Source organism: Mesoplodon bidens (assembly GCF_964165515.1).
Source record: "Mesoplodon bidens genome assembly, chromosome: 3".
In the NCBI taxonomy this organism is placed as follows: Eukaryota; Metazoa; Chordata; class Mammalia; order Artiodactyla; family Ziphiidae; genus Mesoplodon; species Mesoplodon bidens.
The window spans coordinates 160,866,022-160,886,940 of NC_138178.1; the positions used below are offsets into that span (position 1 = coordinate 160,866,022).

At 40.9% G+C, this 20,919-nt stretch overlaps 1 protein-coding gene across 1 annotated transcript in view; it reads left to right on the plus strand.

Annotated features, from left to right (window-relative positions):
• FLRT2 (fibronectin leucine rich transmembrane protein 2) overlaps positions 1–20,290 on the plus strand; it is a 103,873-nt gene extending 83,583 nt beyond the window's left edge. Inside the window, exon 2 of the mRNA XM_081227876.1 lies at positions 17,938–20,290. Within this exon, the coding sequence (XP_081084002.1) occupies positions 18,307–20,289 (1,983 nt within the window). The 5' untranslated portion in view covers positions 17,938–18,306 and the 3' untranslated portion in view covers position 20,290. The remainder of the gene's footprint in view (positions 1–17,937) is intronic.
• Positions 20,291–20,919: the final 629 nt, after the last annotated feature.

The window sequence follows — 20,919 nt, forward strand, 5'->3', positions numbered from 1 at the left end:
GGTATATTGATTAAGTGGAATACTGGGCAGAAACTTTCTGCCACATATATCCCAGCTATCATATATTTCAGCTGTGTAATCTTGGGAAAATGATTTAAACACTTATGCCTCAGTTTCTATGTCATGTAAAATAGTAATATAATAATACTTGGGGCTTCCCTGGTGGTGCAGTGGTTGGGAGTCCACCTGCTGATGCAGGAGACTTGGGTTCGTGTCCTGGTCCGGGAGGATTCCACATGCCGCAGAACGGCTGGGCCCGTGAGCCATGGATGCTGGGCCTGCACATCCGGAGCCTGTGCTCCATGGCGGGAGAGGCCACAGCAGTGAGAGGCCCGCATACCACAAAAAAAAAAATAAATAAATAAATAATAAAATTAAAATTAAAAAAAAATAATAAAACATCTCACAGGCTTGCGAGAAAAATTTAATGAGCTGGCAAATCTCAAGCACTTGGCACTGTGCATTTCAGTTGCAGGTAGCACTCAGTACATCTTAGATATTACTATTCTTATGTCCTTGTTTGGTAGTCTATGACTGTGTCTCTCAAACTTTTTGTCCTTATTGCCCCCCTAAGGAGATTGCTTAGAGTTTTTTCCTAAAGATCTCGTTCCCTCATAACATTTTAATACCATAGATATGCAGTATATCTGCTTATGTTCTGTGGCCACGTGGAGGGTCATAAACTATCATAATATCTAAGGTTTTCTTCTCCTTTCCCTAAGAAAATTTTTCTTACCCTCTGGGGACAACATTGCCCTGGTTGAGAACACGTGGTCTACTGTATTTCAGATGACTGTGTTCTCCTCCAGCCCAAGGCATCAGGGTACTATGTTAGACTGGGGTTGACTCTTTATAATATGGGATTGAGCTAGTTTTGACCTGGGAGTGATGCTCCCTTATCCTGTGGATATTTCTCTCCTTAGATAGGTACTTTGTTAATGGATTGTCATTGAAGATATAGAGTATTATTTGTTGGCCTGAGAAGTGGGAGGTGGGTGGATTCTTGGAACTGCTGGGGGTATGACCAAGGCACCTGGGAGAAGAAAGTTTTCAGTTCCAAGAATGAGAAATCCTGATGGGGAGACCTGGAAGTTGAAATTAGGTTTAAAGTGGACTTCTAGGAGAAAATCCTTCCTTTGGTTTACAAACAAGCCTGCTTTCAGTCTTGCTCTGAGAGTTGGATGTAAGTGAGCTGTTCTTAATCACCTGGTCTTACGATTAGTTGTGACATGTCTTTCTTTTCCTCTGTATTATGAGTTATTGAACTGAGTGTATCTCTGTGTTAGCTTGCTCAGGCTGCCATAGCAAAGTACCACATACTGGGTGGCTTAAACCACGGAAATTTATTTTTTCATGGTTCTGGAGGTTACAAGTCCAAAATCAAGATGTCAGCAGGGTCAGTGGGGTTCTGAGACCTCCCTTCCCAGCTTATAGGTGGTGGTTTTCTCCTTGTGTCATCGGATGGTCTTCCTTCTGTGTGTGTCTGTGTCCTATAATCTCCTCTTCTTACAAGGATACCAGTCATATTGGATTAGGGCCCACCCTAATGACCTCATTTTACCTTAATACCTCCTTAAAGACTCTGTGTCCAAATATGGTCACATTCTGAGGTCCTGGGAATTAGGACTTCAACATGTGAGTTTTAAGGAGCACAATTCAGTTCATAACAATCCATTAACTATTGGGTAGTGGGTATTCAATAATAAGTGAATGAATGAATCGGTTTTTATTTATATTTTTGCTGTTTGCAGAATTAGCAATTCTAGCAATTCTTGTGAGTTATTAATAAGTTTCTCAAATTTTTTATATTTCTTTCACCCTAAAGATATGCTTAGGAGATAAAATTCCAATGTGATGTTCATATTTATTCAGCAACTATGCACCACTCTTCTCTTCATGAAGGAAGGTCCTCTCATCATGTTAAGAGCTTCTGCCATCAGCAGGTGTAACCCAAACATTAGCAGACCCCTGAGCAGCTGTTAGAGAGAGGCCAGCCACAGAACTAATCTTTCAAAAGTTATCCATCTTATTAACAGATTGTTTATAAAATGCGTACAATCCTCCTACCATGACTGATCTGCATTTCAGAATGTCCTGGAAGGCCAGGAAGGTTTGACTTTAGAAGTCTGACTCCACCAGTGCTGCATGGAAAGTAACAACACAAAGAGAGCTGATCCAAAGCCTCTTCTCTTCTCCACAGGGGTTCCATCCTGAACCACAAGGGGTTTGGCCCACACACACCAGCTCTGCACTCTTCTCCCCCAGATAAACAGGGGACACCTAGAGATGTCAGAACCTTGGGAGGACAGATGCAGCAGAGAAGCCCACCCAGACCCTGGGAGAAGGTTTGGGACAGGAAATTATGGACCTTGGCTACAAAGAACCTAGCTTAGAAGAGGCTGTACCGTCTTCAGAGAGTCATACTGTTTGGCCCTGTCCACCCCTTGCCCTGATGGGAGGGTGCGGGTCTTGGTCTGAGGGTGATGCTGCGGTCAGTTTCAACTCCTTCAGGACTTTGCACTAGTTTTGAGATTATCCTCATACTCTGACTTCCTTGAAGAGTGAGCAGGAGAGTCAGGGGGACAGAACCTTCTGAGAAAGCACAAGGGTCAGGGGTTAGCCACGTTCAAAGGGAGCCAATGGAGGTGGCTTTTTCACCTGGAAATTCATCTCCTTAAGTCCTGACACCAAATACCCCCAGTTTCTGCACCCGTGAGTCCCCAAAAAGACCAACTCACTCCCTCTGAGGAGATTCAGCTCTAGAAACATATGAACAGATTTCAGGTCAAAGCAGAAACTGCACAGGCTACCCTGGAGAGGTGCCCACCTCACCTGCAGGGAGCCAGGGCATTGATGCCACCCCTGCACTCAGGTGAGACAGCCCAGCAGCTCATGAATGATGCAGCCCTGCCAAACCCTGGACAGCACTGGCCACTTTTGTGTCACTAGGGTCAAGAATAGCCACTTTTTCAAAATTATCTATGGTGGTCTGCCAGGCTATGCTCATACCTTCAGGGAAAAAAAAAAAAAAAAACAGTGTTCTTCTTCACTACATAGAATCATTTACAGGTAGGGACCAATCTACTTGCTTGGGAACAGCAGGTGGTCTGTGCTTTTCCCAGTGGAGGGGACATTATGTTAAGCAGGGTGACAGTCTTCAGTGTTCACCATAGAAGCAGGGAGAGCTTTCTCATTAATTACATGGCTGTCTTTATGCAGTATTGGTACCTTACTTTGTCCTCAAGATTCTTGAGGCAAAGCCGTATTTCTTTTATTTATTTATTATTTATACAACATCTATTTTCAAAGAGAGTTTAAGACAGATGAGAAAATGGGAGTGGGGCCAGTATTTGGAAGGCTCTGTGAAACAGGACATTTGAAGAGACAATTCAGACAGAAGTTTGAAGGTGCTTGTCCTCTTCTTGATAAAATTTCCTGTTTTTACTTCATCCTTACTTCTGCTCTCCCCAGACCTCCTTCCACTCTATGCTGTACAGATTCAGGGTATCCCTTTTCATTGTTACCATCCCTCTCTATACCCTCCCTGCTCTAGTCCATTTAATTGCCGGCTCCCAGTTGTCCTTAGAATAAAATTCAAGTGGTTTACCAAAGCCTCAAGGCCTTGTGTATCCAGGCCATCGGAACCCTTGGTCTTTCCACTCACCCCATTCCTCACAAAACATCCCCAGCCACATTGATCTTTCAGTTCCCGGAAAAAAACAGACTCTTCTTCCCTACTAACTTTGTGCCTGCTCTGAGACCTTGACTGTTGTGTTAACCTCTCTCCTCCCATGCACTGCCCTCCTTTGTCCCAGCTCCCCCATGGGTATCAACTGCTCATCCTTTGGGAATCCCATTCTCCAAGATGTCATCCATGTCCGCCATATTTAAACTCACACTCACAGCCTCCCAATATTCTCTGTCATAATAATTTTATTATTTCCAGTCTCAAGTTTGTAGTTGTTATTTGATATTTCTTTTCTGTCTTGCTTTCAAAACAGATAACCTCCCCAACTGCAGGGACTTTATCTGTCTTGTTCATCTTTGTATCCCAAGGGCCTCACACTGTGTCTGGCACAGAGTAGCAACTCAACACTTGTTTGACAAATGAATGAAGGAATGAGAAATGCTAGCTTTAGGATAAATTCTGATACACTTCACTTGATTTAGAATGTCTGCCAAGGATATTTGGATTTCTAGAGAGGGTAACATTCTAGTCCAAAGAAATTGGTTTACAATTATGAAATTGTAAGTGTCAGGGAAGTGGTGTAAAAGGTTTTTGTGGAAACACAGGTCCATTGGGAAACCATGTTACATTAAGCAGCCGCCCACCCACGAGTCTTTATCCTTGATCTGTTTCTTGAGTGTTTTGTCTAAGAGAGCAGGCCTGCCATTTAGATGCGATACTTTAGAAGTTAAACCTTGTTAGACCCACCGTGGTACTCCCAAGGACCAGGGGGCCCTGCATTTCAGTCAAGTGTGAAAATGTAGCTAAGGAAGGAATGAGTAATCCAATCTGATTTCAAACATATGATGCTCCCCTCATTAATCTCAGTCTTTAAAATCTCCTTTATCATCCCAAACTTCACATTACTCTCTAATACTTGAGTTTTTAGTTTTATTTATAAGTGAAGATAGGAACTCTTTTCTGAACAACCATAAAGTAGCTGAGACAAAGATGAAAAAACAGTCAAAACTTTTTTTCATGTGATGTGTGTGTATGTGTGTGTGTGTGTGTGTGTGTGTGTGTGTATTACTGAGATCATCTTACAGCTGTGTTGCCTCCCTCTGGCTGCCAGCTATGTGCACATGGGCCTGGGTGACATGGACTAAGTCAGACTGTAATTTTTGGTGGAATCTCTTTTTTTTTTTTTTTTTTTTAACAAAGACTTAAGTGGTTGAAATTGATTGGCAGCATATATTCAATACTTAAGGGAATACAAGCTTTTTGCATGTGGGGTAAAGTTGGGAACCTGCAGTGTTCATAAATGAAAGCAGGGCTCTGACTGCATATAAACCTATAAAAGGATCTGCTCATATGTTTAAATTCCTCAGTATTGGGGGAACATATTTCAAAATTCATTCAAATGAGAAAGGCCACCAGTATAGATTTTTTAAAGGTAGCTTTTAAAATCTGTTGTGGGTGTGTGTTTTTATTATTTTCCTTTGAATTTTTCCTTATCTGAACTGTGTAGTTACACTGGATATGGTACTGATGGCTGTCATCTGAGATTTTATTTTATGTCTTAGAAATCACTTGATTTAATTTTAACCCATATCTAGACATGTTCCAGGGTCAGGGCAGGGGAGAATTTCCTTGAGAGAAGGAGAGGGTCAAGGATAAGGAATAATAATTTTTCTTCTGTTTCTTGTCCCTTCTCATCCTCCAGATCCAGAAATAGTCCCCTGAACATAGCCTGACACATCTGCGTGACAGGTGTTCTGAAGATGAGAAGGTGTACTGTAAAGCCTATTTATTCAGTGAGGAAATTTTATACCACTTACATTCAGAGCCATCACTATCATACTGAAATAGGTTTAAGCAATGATTTTTTTTGTTTTTTTAGACTCAAAACCAGATAACCCACATGGAAATACACACTATGTAATTTCATTTCACGCACCTAATCAATATCACTGCCTGAAATCTGTATTCTCCTTGTGAAGGAGACACAAGATTTTCTGTTTCATTATGTCTATTACATATAGGGTGCAGTATTTTAGTGGGAAAAAGTAGGCCATGTTTATATTTTTTGATTCAGTTTGGTTTTTTATAAGCGTTTTTATAACTCTCAAAGTTACTGGCCTATATTGTGTTGATTCTAACTATGTGGCATGGTAAAGTGATGTGCAATTAAAACGCAGTTGAACTGTCACACTGAATGTATGTAAATATTTATAAGCTGTTGGTATATATAAGTAGAACACATATTTGCTGTAAACCATAAAGACTTACCTGAATTCAGGTCATAACCATTTTAAAACTGAGGTGTTAGGTATCTAGCACGATCAGATGTGTCTTTCATCAAACAGAGTTTGTAGTAATAGATAGACTGATCTTATGTGAGTAGTACTCTTGCTAAGAAGACCACGGAATTTGATGTTATTTTGTAAAAGAAGTACAGTGCTGTAGTAATTACAGTTATTTTCCACTTACGTGTTCTGTGTCTTTTCCTAAAATCATCTAGTTCCTTTGTGTTTGGGAACTATTTATCCATCAATCTCTCCAGCTAGGTTAGTGTAGCATAAATCCCTTGAAGCCTGTTCTGAAATATTATCTCAGTGATTCCTTATGGGACCTCAAATTGAAGATGCTGAAGAGTTTTCACAGACTGCCTCTTCAAACAAAGTAATCATCTGAAAGTCGTTCTCTGATTCGTCCATTTATTCTACAAACACTTCTTGAATGCCTGCCATGTGCTGCTCCCGGCCCTGGGGAGGGACCAGCCTGTGAATGTGTGGAGTTTACAGAGAGTCAGAACACAGGATAGGAGCAAGGCCCTGCAGATCATGCCTGAGTTCAAGTCCATCTGTGTCACTTCTCTGCTCATCCACCTTGGAGAAGCTGCTTAACTTGGAGCCTCCATTCCCTCTGTGAGATAATAACAGTATAAAATGCATAGTTTTATTATGAGTCCATGTATGTAAGCTTCTTTTAAAGTATCTAAAACTGTAAATGCTATGTTGGAAGTGTTCTTGAAACACTGAAGTAAGTCAGGTGGGTGTTTGGGTGTACAGACAAGCAGCTGAGAGGACAGTCTGGGATGGAGATTGAAGTTTCTGATTGTAGATATGATCATTTCTTAAAACTTTTTTTGGAGTTTAGTTGATTTACAATGTTGTGTTAGTTTCAGGTGCAAGGTGATTCAGTTATACATACACATATATTCATTCTATTTTGGATTCTTTTCTCAAATGAGTTATAACGGAATATTGAGTGGAGTTCCCTGTGCTATACGGTAGTTGGTTATCTTCTTGTATATAGTAGTGTGTGTATGTTAATCCCATCCTCCTGATTCATCCCTCCCGCCCCCCGCTATGTTTCCCCTTTGGTAACCATAAGTTTGTTTTTGATATCTGTAAGTCTGTTTCTGTTTTGTAAATAAGTTCATTTGTATCATTTTTTTAAATTAGATTACACAGATTTTTAAATATCATATGATATTTGTTTTTCTCTGTTTGACTTACTTCACTTAGTATGATAATCTCTAGGTCCATCCATGTTGCTGTAAATGGCATTATTTTGTTCTTTTTATGGCTGAGTAATATTCCATTGTATATATGTACTACATCTTCTTTATCCATTCCTCTATTGATGGACATTTAGGTTGCTTCCATGTCCTAACTACTGTAAATAATGCTGCAAAGAACATTGGGGTGCATCTATCTTTTTGAATTATGGTTTTCTCAGGCTATATGTCCAGGAGTAGAATTGCTGTGTCATATGGTATTTCTATTTTTAGTTTTTCAAGGAACATCCATACTGTTCTCTATAGTGGCTGTACTAATTTACATTCCCACCAACAGTGTAGGAGGGTTCCCTTCCCTCCACACCCTCTCAAGCATCATTTGTATATATGATCATTTAAGCTTAAGGCTTGGATGCCATTTCTTACAAAGGGAAGAAGAGTGTCTGGACCCAAGCTTATTGGACTAACACTGAACGGCTACACTGAAGAAGGAGAACCTACAAAATAAGAAATAACAAGAGAAATAGGAAGAAAACCAGCAGCTGTCATAGCAACCAAGGAATGAGGATGTTTCAGTAAGGGCATGAACAAGTCTAAATGATGCTGTGAGATTAAGTGGGAGGAATACAGTCAAAAGAAAGCCCTTTGGATTTGCCAACCTGGGGCTGATTGTTAGCATCTCCTAATGTAAACATTAGGAGAGAAGCTTCTGGGAGAGTAGGGACGGGAACCAGCATGGAATGTGTTGGTGTGAGATGGATGGGAGGTGAGAAAACAGAGATATCATGATGGACTGTTCTTTCCAGGAATTTAGCTAAAAGGAGAGAAATGTGGGAATAGCTGGAGGGGAACTTGAGGATCAAGGGGATTTTTTTTTAGTGGAAAATAGTGGGGAATGTTTCAACATGGATCCAGTTTGAGAGGGAGAGATTGTGCACACAGGGAAGGAAGAGATAGTTATCTTCCAGAGAGGCCTGTAGGGCGAGGGCTCCAAGGAACAGATGACGTGATCAACCTTTAAGGAAAAGAAAGTGGGTGCACATAAAGGTAAACTCATATGTTTGGCAACAGAAAGAGGTGAGAGATCCTGTCTGATGCCTTCTGCTCTCTTCAGATTAAAGTCAGGTTGTCTACTGAGAGTGAGGGGAATGAGGTTTGGAGGGCTAAGGAGAGTGAAGTTTAACACCATCTTTGAGGAGAATGGGAGAGAGTGCTTTCCAGAGAAGTGCAGTAACATTGTTAGATGGGGTGAGGTCTCACTTTAGGTTGGGGATTTCTTATTTAAGGTAGAACTAGTCTGTGCTGTTAGGTGACTTTCTCTAGTGGGAATCTGAAACTCAGGTGGGCACAGGGGAGATTGGGCTTGTGATTGAGTGGGAAGCCTTTGCTTCATTGGTGTAATGAAAGAATAGAGGGCAAAGAGAACCTGGGGTGTTAGCAGAAGAATTTTTGAAATGAGAGCCTGTATACCCTAAACCGATAAGGAGAGAAATGTGGTGTAGTGGGAAGAGCACTGACTGGTTTTTAGCCAGGAAAATTGAGTTGCAGTTCTATTTCTAGGATATGCTACTGTTTCAACTGGTGGAAGTCACAGATTTCTCCAGGCTAGTTTCCTCATTTGTAAATTAGGAATAATAATGACTTATTTCTCATAGCTGTGTAGGCATTTCACAAGACTAGTAGTGACTAGCTCTCAATAGGTATTTGAATATTTAGCTGAATCTGAACTTCAGTTGGAAATGTACAAGAGCCTAGTGGTGAATAATTTGAGTATAGTTATTTGCTTATTCCTTCTCTTGAATTATCAAGAACTGTTTAAACATGTTTTGTTCTAGCCCTGCACAGCCTGCCTTTCGAAAAAGAAAGAAGGGGAAGGGGTGAGGAAAAGAGGACGAATTCTCATTTGGGACACACGTATTCAGAATGAGCACTGCATCCTTGAGTTATAGAGTGGAAGAGGGAAAAAAAAACTATTAAACTTCCTGATGTAACATGCTATTATAGGATTGCCTGAACAAAGTCTCTTGTAGAGAAAAAGCAGATGTAGAAAGATTTTCCCTAAAATTACTGTTTGGTAGCTTACTGAGCCCACTTTCTACAGATTTTTTTTTCACTTGGAATTCAAGGAACTCACAACACTTAGCAACATTTCATTTAATTAGTATACAGAAGGTGGCTGTATGTAGGGCAGTTAGCAGTTAGTTTTATCCCTTAAATGGCTTTTCCAACAGTTACTCCACATAAAGACCTTCCCAAGCTGTAGAACGTGGTGGCAGCAAACCTGGGACTCTTGGTTATGAAGGAGGCAAGGGGACTTTGTTGTCTTTCTTGCTACCAACTTATCAGTAGCCGTCTAGTCCTTTAGACGCCTGCAGTTCTTGGCATCTTGCTGCTGCCCATCGTCTGGGGAGCCCTTGATTTCCCATTCCTGCTGAGTCCTGGAGTCATGTGGGCAAAGCAGATAATTCGCCCACTGGTGTAATTACCTTTTACTTATGCACCAGTCCAGCTTGGAAGTGTTACCCACTTTAAATGCCAGGCTGCTGCTAGTTTTGAAAATTTGAGCAGTGGCGAGGGGCTTTATTTTTTTCAGGGAAGTAGATGTTGTTTTTTTTTTTTTTTTGGTTTTGGTTTGTTTGGTTTTGTTTTGTTTTTCGTGTTTTTGTTTTTGTTTTTGTTTTTTTGTGGTACGCGGGCCTGTCACTGTTGTGGCCTCTCCCGTTGTGGAGCACAGGCTCCGGAGACACAGGCTCAGTGGCCATGGCTTACGGGCCCAGCCGCTCCACGGCATGTGGGATCTTCCCGGACTGGGGCACGAACCCGCGTCCCCTGCATCGGCAGGCGGACTCTCAACCACTGCTCCACGAGGGAAGCCCGGATGTTGGTTTTAATACCACTGTAATTAACACCATTCATAAAATTATACCTGAAGCTTGCATTTTCATACAGAAGGTTTATAATACTATCCTCTGTCCATACCGTCCATGTGGCTTCAGGCAAATTATTTCATTTCTGTGGACTTCATTTGAGGTTGATATAAATACCTCCTGTGGGTTGTTGTAGGATTAGATGAAATGAAATATATTAAAAGTCTTTGGAATTATAAAGAGTTTTATACAAAAAGTTACTTGATATTAAATGAACCTTTACTCAATACCAAGGGCTATGTCATAGGTATCTTTCTAGTTACCAGCTCCATGCCTGGCAGGGCATGGGCATTCCCTGAGTATTTGCTGAGCACTACTTGGTGCTGGTAGACCTCATGAGTCTTATTTTCCATTCTGGGCAACATATATCAAGAAAGGCATTGCCAGTGAAGGCATCAGCATTGCTAAGATTCTGGAGCAAATGAAAGAAAAGGGACATTTACACAGGAAAGGAAGAGATCTCAGAGACCCAATAAATGTCTCCACATATTTGCAGGTTGATGGATGGAAAGGTGTGTGTGTGTATCTCCAGAGGAAAGAACTATGATAAAAATAGATAATGAAAGTCAGAGGAAAATAAAATTTGATGAATTAAACAGAATGACCTGTCTACTAAATTAGGGACAAAAGCTTCCTAGAATAGGGGGCTTTTTTGTTATTATTATTATTTTTTTAATGCTAATAATAGGAATGACACAATGAATGTATGTTCTCCATGTGTTAGATGATATTCTAAGTGATTAATAGTCCTACAACAACTATGAGAGATTAATACTATCATTTTCCCCATTTTGCATATGAGTTAACTGGGGCATAGGGAGATGAAGTAATGTGCCCAAATTAGCACAGCTAGTAAGTGGGAAAGCTGTCTAGGTCAACTGTCCCCAGACACAGCTTTTTCTCATTATACAATCTCTACCTCTCTTAAATCACAGTTTATTGAGTGCCTAGTTGGTGCTTTTTGCTACTTTACATGCATTATATCTAGTCTTCCCAACATGAGCATGGCTTATTATCCCCTCTTGAGATGAAAAAAGGTGATGTACAGAGAAGTTAAGTGTCCATTGTCATGCTGTTTGAGTGGCTGCACTGATGTTAAGCTAAATTCTGACTCCAAACCCTTTGCTCTTTCCATACCCCCACACACCTCAACCTCTCACTTGTTGATTTGATCCAGAAGCAAGAAGGACCAGTTGTCTCGATGCCCTGAAAGCAGTTCCTGATTAGTGAGTGGCTGGGTAGTAAGACCCTAAAGTGCCTGATCATCAAACCCATCTGGGGAAAGTTGACAAAATGTACCTACCCAGCCTTCTTTGAAGACCAGTCAAACCAGAATCTGCAGAGGTGGCACCCAGGAACTTTAATGTTTCATCATCTTCCCTAAGTGTTTCTGGTGACCCTTGGGGATGGGGAATCACTGGATCAGGTGATGAGAAAAATCTCTCTCAAATTTGAGTTTAAGAAATCAGCTATTTTCTATGCTCAAACCATGAGGTGCTCAGTATCTGAGCAAATGAATGAATGTATGAATGACTGCTGAACTACCTCCCTTTGAAATGGGTTGAAGAGTGTATAAATATGAGCTGTAGGGACTTCCATCCTTTATTGACCGTAGAGTTGTTTCTTTTTTTTTAATCCTGTTGGCGCTGTCTCAATAAAATTCTTCTCTAATAGTGTCTGTTCACCAGTGGGCTTTATTAAATACTGTGAAGACTCAGTCTTGCAGTCCTAGATTATACAGATTTATATGAACCCAGAGGATGGTCAGTGGGAGCTCCCTAGTGGATTGAGAGAAGCGTATGGCAGTAATGAAGGTGTCCTCAAAGTTTATGCAGTTGAGTTTTTAGCACTGTAACTTGTTCTAAACTTAGCCCTATTATTCAAACCAACTGGATTGGAAACCATGTGAGAACAACCCTTCAAATGTGTTAGAGAATTTTATGCTTGTCAGGAGAATAGTTTTTCTTCTTCTTTTTTTTTTTTTTTTTTGGTCCAATTTTAATGTTTTCCATTCTAGACTGACTGGAGCCAAAAAATTGTCAACTGTTTAAATAAAGTGTTTCCTTTCTTTCCTTCCCTCCTTCCCTCCTTTTCTCCCTCTTCCTTTCTTTCTCTCCCTTTGTTTTGGCAAAGAAAAATATTTGTCTAATGAGAAAAACTTCAAGGAGCTTGATTGAGCTTCAGTGAATGAGATGGAAAAATGGTTTCAAGTTAGGGGGTAGCTATTGTTATATTTTCCTCCACATTCCTCTGCTAATTCCCACATCTTGACCAGCTAACTACAGAACTCTCCTGATTGTTGTAGGAATGGTATTTATAACCTATCTTGAGGAATGTGGAAATGTGCACAAGATCTATAAATTGCTTTAGTGTTTCCAGATTATAACACAGACATTTGCAGTGTAGTTGGGACTATGGATTCTGAACCTGTGTGTGTCGATTTTAAGCACAAACTTAACTCCAGAAGCTCTAAGTCTGATGTATCCAGGGAAACTTTTCTAGGAGGATCCCTCATCAACGTAGTTTTTTCACTTGCATCGCTCCAGGCAGTGTGCTGTCTTGGCACAATCCAGCCAATGCCGAAACCATTAAGGTTTTTATTAGGTTTGTCCTCGTGTCATTATACTATGGAATTGGCAGTGCTTATAGATAATGCCTATTTTCTGTACTATGATTTTTATAGTCTGAGTTTATTAAGAGCCCCTGGAATTAATTTAAGAAACTTTTTAGGCAACATGAGGAGAGAAACACTTTGAAGAAAGCTCTTCCATGATTTATGTCTCTTGAGTCTCAGTTCCTATGAAAAGAGTTAAAAAGTAGCCTGGCATAACTGCTGCCGTTACTGTCATCTTTAACAGACAGGCAGGGTCAGGGTCTTGCTGTCTCCAAAGAGCCTTTGTTGCATGTTGTTTTACACTCAGGCTTTTGAAACTGTTTTCTGCTTTAAAGGTAAATTTCTGTTTTTACCTAGCACCTTCCATTAAGCCATTCTTCACATTCTCTCATTTCCTGGAGGGGAGACATACTCAGTGCACTACTCAAATAGGAAAGGAAGAAGAAAAACCCCACACCTTTTGCTCTCAATATTTGAAATCCATCTTGTAAAGCAAAATCTTTTTATTACCAACCTTTAGAGACTTATAAATGAAATGGCTAATGATTTTGAAACATGGGTTTGTTTATTAACTTCTAGAAACAGGACTATCTCTTTGGGAAGCAAAGAGTTGAGCGAAAATGCTGTGTAGTCAAAGTTTTGTTCCTTCTCTGAGCTGGGCTGGGGTTCATCTCTTGGTCCACATGACAACTGTCCATGTGCAGAACTTTTGGAATCTCTTCCCTGGCTTGCACCTTACTATCCTTCAGATCCTCATGTACACAGCCCTTCCTCTGCTGTGTTTTTCCTGATACCCCATGGACTAGATTAGAGCTTTTTACATGGTACCATAATTTCCTGATGCCCTGAGATTGGATATCTTTACACAGTACCACAATTCCCTGCTTATTCATTTCTCTCTCCTCATTATACTTTTAAGACTCACAAAGTCAAAAACCATATCAGCTCTGCATGATGGTATCGTTATTCCAGTGCCCAATAAATACTGGCTGAATAAATGAATGAAAAACATATTGCATTTTCATGCTTTTTTGGTGGCCATGGCATGAAGCATTTATGGGCTCTGTTTATTAGAAACGTATCTTCAACTTCCTCTATAAAATCAAGATAAAAATACTAACCCTTTAAGGTACTTGTAAGATGGGGTGGGTCAGTCGTTCTTAACTGGGGGCATTTTGCCTCACCAGGGGACATACCTAAGGCAATGTCTGGAGACATCTTTGTATGCTCACAGCAGCTCCACAAGAAAATAATTATCTGGCTCAAAATGTGAATAGTGCTGATGTTGAGAAATCCTGGAGGAGGTGTCAGTACAGAGAACTTGGTTGGTCAAAAGTGATTTTATTTTACTCTACATTTTGGAGTTCACCTTTTTGGATATCATTAATAATAACAAATATACAGAGAATAACAGTTTTATTTATTATGTTCTTGCCATGTGTCAGGCACCATATAACTTTGCACAAATATTATCCTATTTAATCCTCTCAACAGTGCTGTTGAGTTAGGAACTATTTTATCCCCATTTTTCAGATAGGGAGACTAAGACTTAAAAGGTTAACTAATTTATCTAGCTCCTAAGTGCCAGAGGTGGGATGAGAACTCAGAGGCTATGGTTTTGACCATTATACTATACTGCTTTCTCTATAAATACAGTCTCCATTTTAAGGTCTAAAAGAATTTCTCCCCTTAGTATTTAGTAGGAATTATAGTGGAGAATATGGAGATTTTAGCCTTACTTAAGTTTAAAAAATATCATCATTGCCTAGGTGGTTGCAGTTTTACACTTGCACTAATTTGAACAAAGGTACAGTCTACTAGCTGATATAATATGTAGGCAGTTGTTGATCCAGGAATTAGGACAAGTCTATTATGCACAGTTATTTTATGGAATTCCCAAAAGCACAAAGAAAACCTTGAGAGTTTGTTTTCTTTCAACACTGAACTTGCCATAGCTGATCAACACAGTGCGATCTAGATGGGACTTTTCTCCTGTTGAGGTGGATAAACAGTGACAGTTTGCCCCATGTAATCCCATTAGGAGCTTTCTTCAGGTCCACATCCTCTTCTTATGTAATTATACAAGAACCACTCATGAGTAAAGTCCACCTGCCAAGAGAGCAAGGCCTGGGGCAATGGGTTGGCTGATAGGGCTTTTTCTCTCCTTACAGAGGACACAGTTGAAGCAAGTGGAAGAGTTGCAATTTGGATGCACAGTGATGGTCTCCAGTGATCCCTGAGTACTTTGTTAGCTCGCAATCATTATTGCCTTGAGGCTCTTCACTGATAAAGTTTCTAAACAAATTCTACCATCTTCAGGCACTGGTTTGTTGTTTCTAGGGCCTTAAAACTTGGCTTGTAAATGCCAAGTTAAGAAGCATCTATCCTTTTTACATAGGAATTTAAAGACCCTGGGGCAGCTGTGTTTTCTCCCTTGGAAAATCCGTTCATTGTGTGCTATTATCACACTTTGAAGGTTCCCGTGGAATACTCAAAAATGTGTTAGATTCTATTCTTTTGGTCGCACTTTCCTACCTTTTTAGAAGAGTAAATGCTAATAGCACCAAACAGATTTTTGTTCTTAAATAAATCATGCTTTATGAAAGTAGGCCCCCTCTGATTACAAATAGCTCTTTAAGCTCCTACTGGATACTAGTGCTTGTCATTCAGACATACATTTTCAAGGGTCTGTTGAAGCCAAGTGATATATTTAGTCATTACATTACTCTACCTGTAAGATGCCCTTTACATATAAGATGCAATTTGAGACCATCTCCTGGGGACGAAAGTGATTCGTATGCCTTATGCTTTTACACTTCTCAAATGAATCATTTGACATGCTCTTGCATTTATTTTTCATTTAATAAATTAAAACATTTGAAAAATTAAATAAGACGGCACTGTGTTTAGGGCAGTGTTTCTCAAATTTTAACGTGTACGCCCCAGGCTCTTGCTAATGTGCAGATTCTGTTTCCAGCAACTTCCCAGGTGAGGTTCATGCTGTTGGACCAGAGATCACACTTGAGTAGCAGGTTATTAGGGAACATTGAGATGGTTTGAGAATTTGAAACCTGAGCTAGGGATGGCATCAAGCTGATGGCATTAAATTCACTTTTCCTGCACTAAGCTTAGTTGTAGTATAAATTATTCTTTAAGTGTATAGGGAAATTTTTGGCAGAGAGGATGACTCCTGTTCAATGTGATAAAACATATATTTGTAATTTTTAACAAATTAAATAATGCTTAATTTTTGATAAGGTATCACATCCATCTGTTTTGCCTGGAAAGATACTCCCTATACCCCCTCCTTTTTTTTTTTTTTTTAAGTTTTCTGAACAATAAAAAAATGGATATTACCGTTTCTGGTCATCAAAGGCATTTTTTAGATGGCTCACAATATTTCAAATTGTAGAACAAATTTACAAGAGTCTGGACACTTAAATAGTAGTTACAATGTTGTTTTTTTTTTTAATTACCTTTCTAAAGATAGCTAAGAGAACAATTTCAAATAGTTCCTCTGTGCTTTACATATAAGTTGTTTCAATTGTTGTGTATTGGTAAGAATTAAGAGACTTCCAGCTTGCCATGTCCTGTCACATTAGCTTCTTTTGTAGGGAAATCAAATCTGGCACCTTTCAATTAACTTCTTTACTTCTCTAATCTAAAAATAGACGGAACAGTTCTGGAGCAAGAAGGTCTGATTACTATCTGTAGATTGCCTTTACTTCCCCAACAGTGTCTTCTAACATTTCAAAGTTTACTGAAAGTCCTTTCTTAAAAGCAGGAAAACACACACAGATGGGGGGAAGGTTGAGTTGTTGGACAATAATTTTATTCCCAGTCATGAGCTTATCAACTCTCAAAGGAATCACAATGGTGTATCTCATCTGAACCTGAAGGTCGCAAAAGAGTGGATAAGTGGAAATGTGTCATGGGTAACTCAAGTGTGGGCTATTTGGGAGGCAGAGAGAGATGAGAGGAGACAGGGAGTGGGGAAGAAAAGAGCAGTCTTCTCTCTGACTTGACATCACCTCTGTTTCTGTGCATCACCTTTAAACTGATTCATCACAATGCCAGATCAAAAGGATGCATCTTTCTAAATAACTTTATCAGTCCCCATTTTGCATTTGTTTATAACTGGAAAAGGTTTCACAATTTTTTTCCCTTAAATTGTATTCGTTGCTCAGTCACTCATTTCATCTTGAAATATGACTGTGACCAGTTGCATTTGTAGACGGTCATCATTGATTCAGTGGATTCAGCCCTGGGCCTCTTGTGCCTGTCTGTTTGGATATGCAAATAGATCTCTGAGAGAAGATACTGACTGTGATGTAAAATTCACAATATGATCATTGATAGTGAGAGGTAACAACATGGTCTCCTTTTGATGTAAAGATAACTGAATCGTTTTCATTCCTTGAATACCTTTTCAACTGAATTATTATTATTTAGCATGTCACTTAATGCCAACTCTCTCCTCTGAGCATTTAGTCCCAATCACAGTGATTTTTTTTTTAACATCTTTGTTGGAGTATAATTGCTTTAAAATGTTGTATTAGTTTCTGCTGTGTAAGAAAGTGAATCAGCTATATGTATACATATATCCCCATATCCTCTCTCTCTTGAGTCTCCCTCCCACCCTCCCTATCCCACCCCTCTAGGTGGTCACAAAGCACCGAGCTGATCTTCCTGTGCTATGCAGCTGCTTCCCACTAGCTATCTCTTTTACATTTGGTAGTGTATATATGTCCATGCCACTCTCTCACTTCGTCCCAGCTTATCCTTCCCCCTCGCCGTGTCCTCAAGTCCATTCTCTACATCTGCATCTTTATTCCTGTCCTTCCCCTAGATTCTTCAGAACCATTTTTTTTTTTTTTTTTTTTTTTTTTTAGTTTCCATATATATGTGTTTTTCTCTTTCTGACCTACTTCACTCTGTATGACAGACTCTAGGTCTATCCACCTTACTACAAATAACTCAGTTTCATTTATTTTTATGGCTGAGTAATATTCCATTGTATAGATGTGTCACATTTTCTTTATCCATTCATCTGACAATGGACACTTAGGTTGCTTCATGTCCTGGCTATTGTAAATAGTGCTGCAATGAACATTGGATCACAGCATTCTTGAAAAGCCAGTCAGATCAGCACTTAATCCACTCACTACCCTTAACTGATTCTTTTCTCTCTACTTTCCTACAACAGATTGCAGACTGAACTTAACCAAGTTCATAGGCTGATCCACACTGACCTGACCGACCACAGAAGAAGGGATTCTGCCTACCCAACTGGGCCCCTTTTGACCGCTGATAACTTGGCTTCACTTGTTGCCTGGGTGGAAAGTTCTTCCTATTGAATTTTTTTTGCACATGGAGGACAATAGCAAAGAGGGCAACATAGGCTGATAAGACCAGAGACCACAGGAAGATTCTTTGACCTTAGCCTTCGGAACTTTTCCTCTAGCTGGAGTTCTGGACTTTAACAGAACTGCATTCAATAATTTTGGTTTTGCTATCTGTTTTTTTTTTTTTTTCTTTTCACTACCACATTGTATTTTATTTCTGTACTTCAGAAATGGGCCTACAGACTACACAGGGGCCCAGCCAGGGGGCTTGTTTCCTGAAATCTTGGCTTCTCATCTCCCTGGGGCTCTACTCACAAGTGTCAAAACTCCTGGCATGCCCCAGCGTGTGTCGCTGCGACAGGAACTTTGTCTACTGTAATGAGCGAAGCTTGACCTCAGTGCCTCTTGGGATCCCGGAGGGCGTCACTGTACTCTACCTCCACAACAACCAAATTAATAATGCTGGGTTTCCTGCAGAGCTGCACAACGTACAGTCTGTGCACACCGTGTACCTTTATGGGAACCAACTGGATGAATTCCCCATGAACCTTCCCAAGAACGTCCGAGTTCTCCATCTGCAGGAAAACAATATTCAGACCATTTCACGGGCCGCCCTGGCCCAGCTCTTGAAGCTTGAAGAGCTCCACCTGGATGACAACTCAATATCCACGGTGGGGGTGGAAGATGGGGCCTTCCGTGAGGCCGTTAGCCTCAAATTGTTGTTTCTGTCCAAGAATCACCTGAGCAGCGTGCCTGTGGGGCTTCCCGTGGAACTGCAAGAGCTGAGAGTGGATGAGAATCGAATTGCCGTCATATCAGACATGGCCTTTCAGAACCTCACGAGCTTGGAGCGTCTGATCATGGATGGAAACCTCCTGACCAACAAGGGCATTGCCGAGGGCACCTTCAGCCACCTCACCAAGCTCAAGGAATTTTCCATTGTCCGGAATTCGCTTTCCCATCCCCCTTCTGACCTCCCAGGTATGCACCTGATGAGGCTCTATCTGCAGGACAACCAGATCAACCACATCCCTTTGACAGCCTTCTCGAATCTCCGGAAGCTGGAACGGCTGGATATATCCAACAACCAGCTGCGTGTGTTGACTCAAGGGGTCTTCAATAACCTCTCCAACCTGAAGCAGCTCACTGCTCGGAATAATCCTTGGTTCTGTGACTGCAGTATTAAATGGGTCACGGAATGGCTCAAACACATACCCTCATCTCTCAACGTGCGAGGTTTCATGTGCCAAGGTCCTGAACAAGTCCGGGGGATGGCAGTCCGGGAGTTGAATATGAATCTGTTGTCCTGTCCCACCACGACCCCCGGCCTGCCTCTCTTCACCCCAGCCCCAAGTTCAGCTTCGCCCACGACTCAACCTCCCACACTCTCTGTCCCGACCCCTAGCAGAAGCTATGCGCCTCTAACTCCCATGGCATCGAAACTCCCCACGATTCCCGACTGGGATGGCAGAGAAAGAGTGACCCCGCCTCTTTCTGAACGGATCCAGCTCTCTATCCATTTTGTGAATGACACTTCCATTCAAGTCAGCTGGCTCTCTCTCTTTACTGTGATGGCATACAAACTCACATGGGTGAAAATGGGCCACAGTTTGGTGGGAGGCATCGTTCAGGAACGCATTGTCAGTGGTGAGAAGCAGCATCTGAGCCTGGTCAATTTAGAGCCCAGATCCACTTATCGGATTTGTTTAGTGCCACTGGATGCATTTAACTACCGAGCTGTAGAAGACACCATTTGTTCTGAGGCCACCACCCATGCCTCCTATGTGAACAATGGCAGCAACACGGCTTCCAGCCACGAGCAGACGACTTCCCATAGCATGGGCTCCCCTTTTCTGCTGGCGGGCCTGATTGGGGGTGCGGTGATATTTGTGCTTGTGGTCCTTCTCAGTGTCTTTTGCTGGCATATGCACAAAAAGGGGCGCTACACCTCCCAGAAGTGGAAATACAACCGAGGCCGGCGGAAAGATGACTATTGTGAGGCAGGCACCAAAAAGGACAATTCCATCCTGGAGATGACAGAAACCAGCTTTCAGATCGTCTCCTTAAATAACGATCAGCTCCTTAAAGGAGATTTCAGACTGCAGCCCATTTACACCCCAAATGGGGGCATTAATTACACAGACTGCCATATCCCCAACAACATGCGATACTGCAACAGCAGTGTGCCAGACTTGGAGCACTGCCATACGTGACAGCCAGAGGTCCAGTATTACAAAGGCGGACAGTAAGACTCTCGAGAACACACTCATGTGTGCACATAAAGACACGCCAATTACATTTGATAAATGTTACACAGATGCGTTTGTGCATTTGAATACTCTGTAATTTATACGGTGTACTATATAATGGGATTTAAAAAAAGTGCTATCTTTTCTATTCCAAGTTAATTACAAACAGTTTTGTAACTCTTTGCTTTTTAAATCTTAAAAAAAAAAATAGTTGCTGAAGTACTGTACAGGGTTGTACAATGAGAACCCAATGCTAAAGTAAAAGAACGAGTGATTCTTCCTCCTGATGCAATTCACCACTTTGCTGTTGAAGCTTCAGAACAAATTCCTTTCCTAGAATTGGTGGTCAGATGAAAGGACAGCTTAAAATGGACTCATCAGGGTAGGATAAATAATAGGCATAAAACCAGAAATGACCCCAGATTTCTTCACGCTATTTGTATACTTCCTGGTCTGGAAGAAAAGTGAAAACTTCTAGAATATAAGAAAGGAGGTAGTCACCCTGATTTGACCCAAAGGAGGAAATGCAGAAAACATCTCTTGAGGAAGTCAGTTCCTGTGAGATAAGTTAACCCATCCTGGCAGAATCAAGAA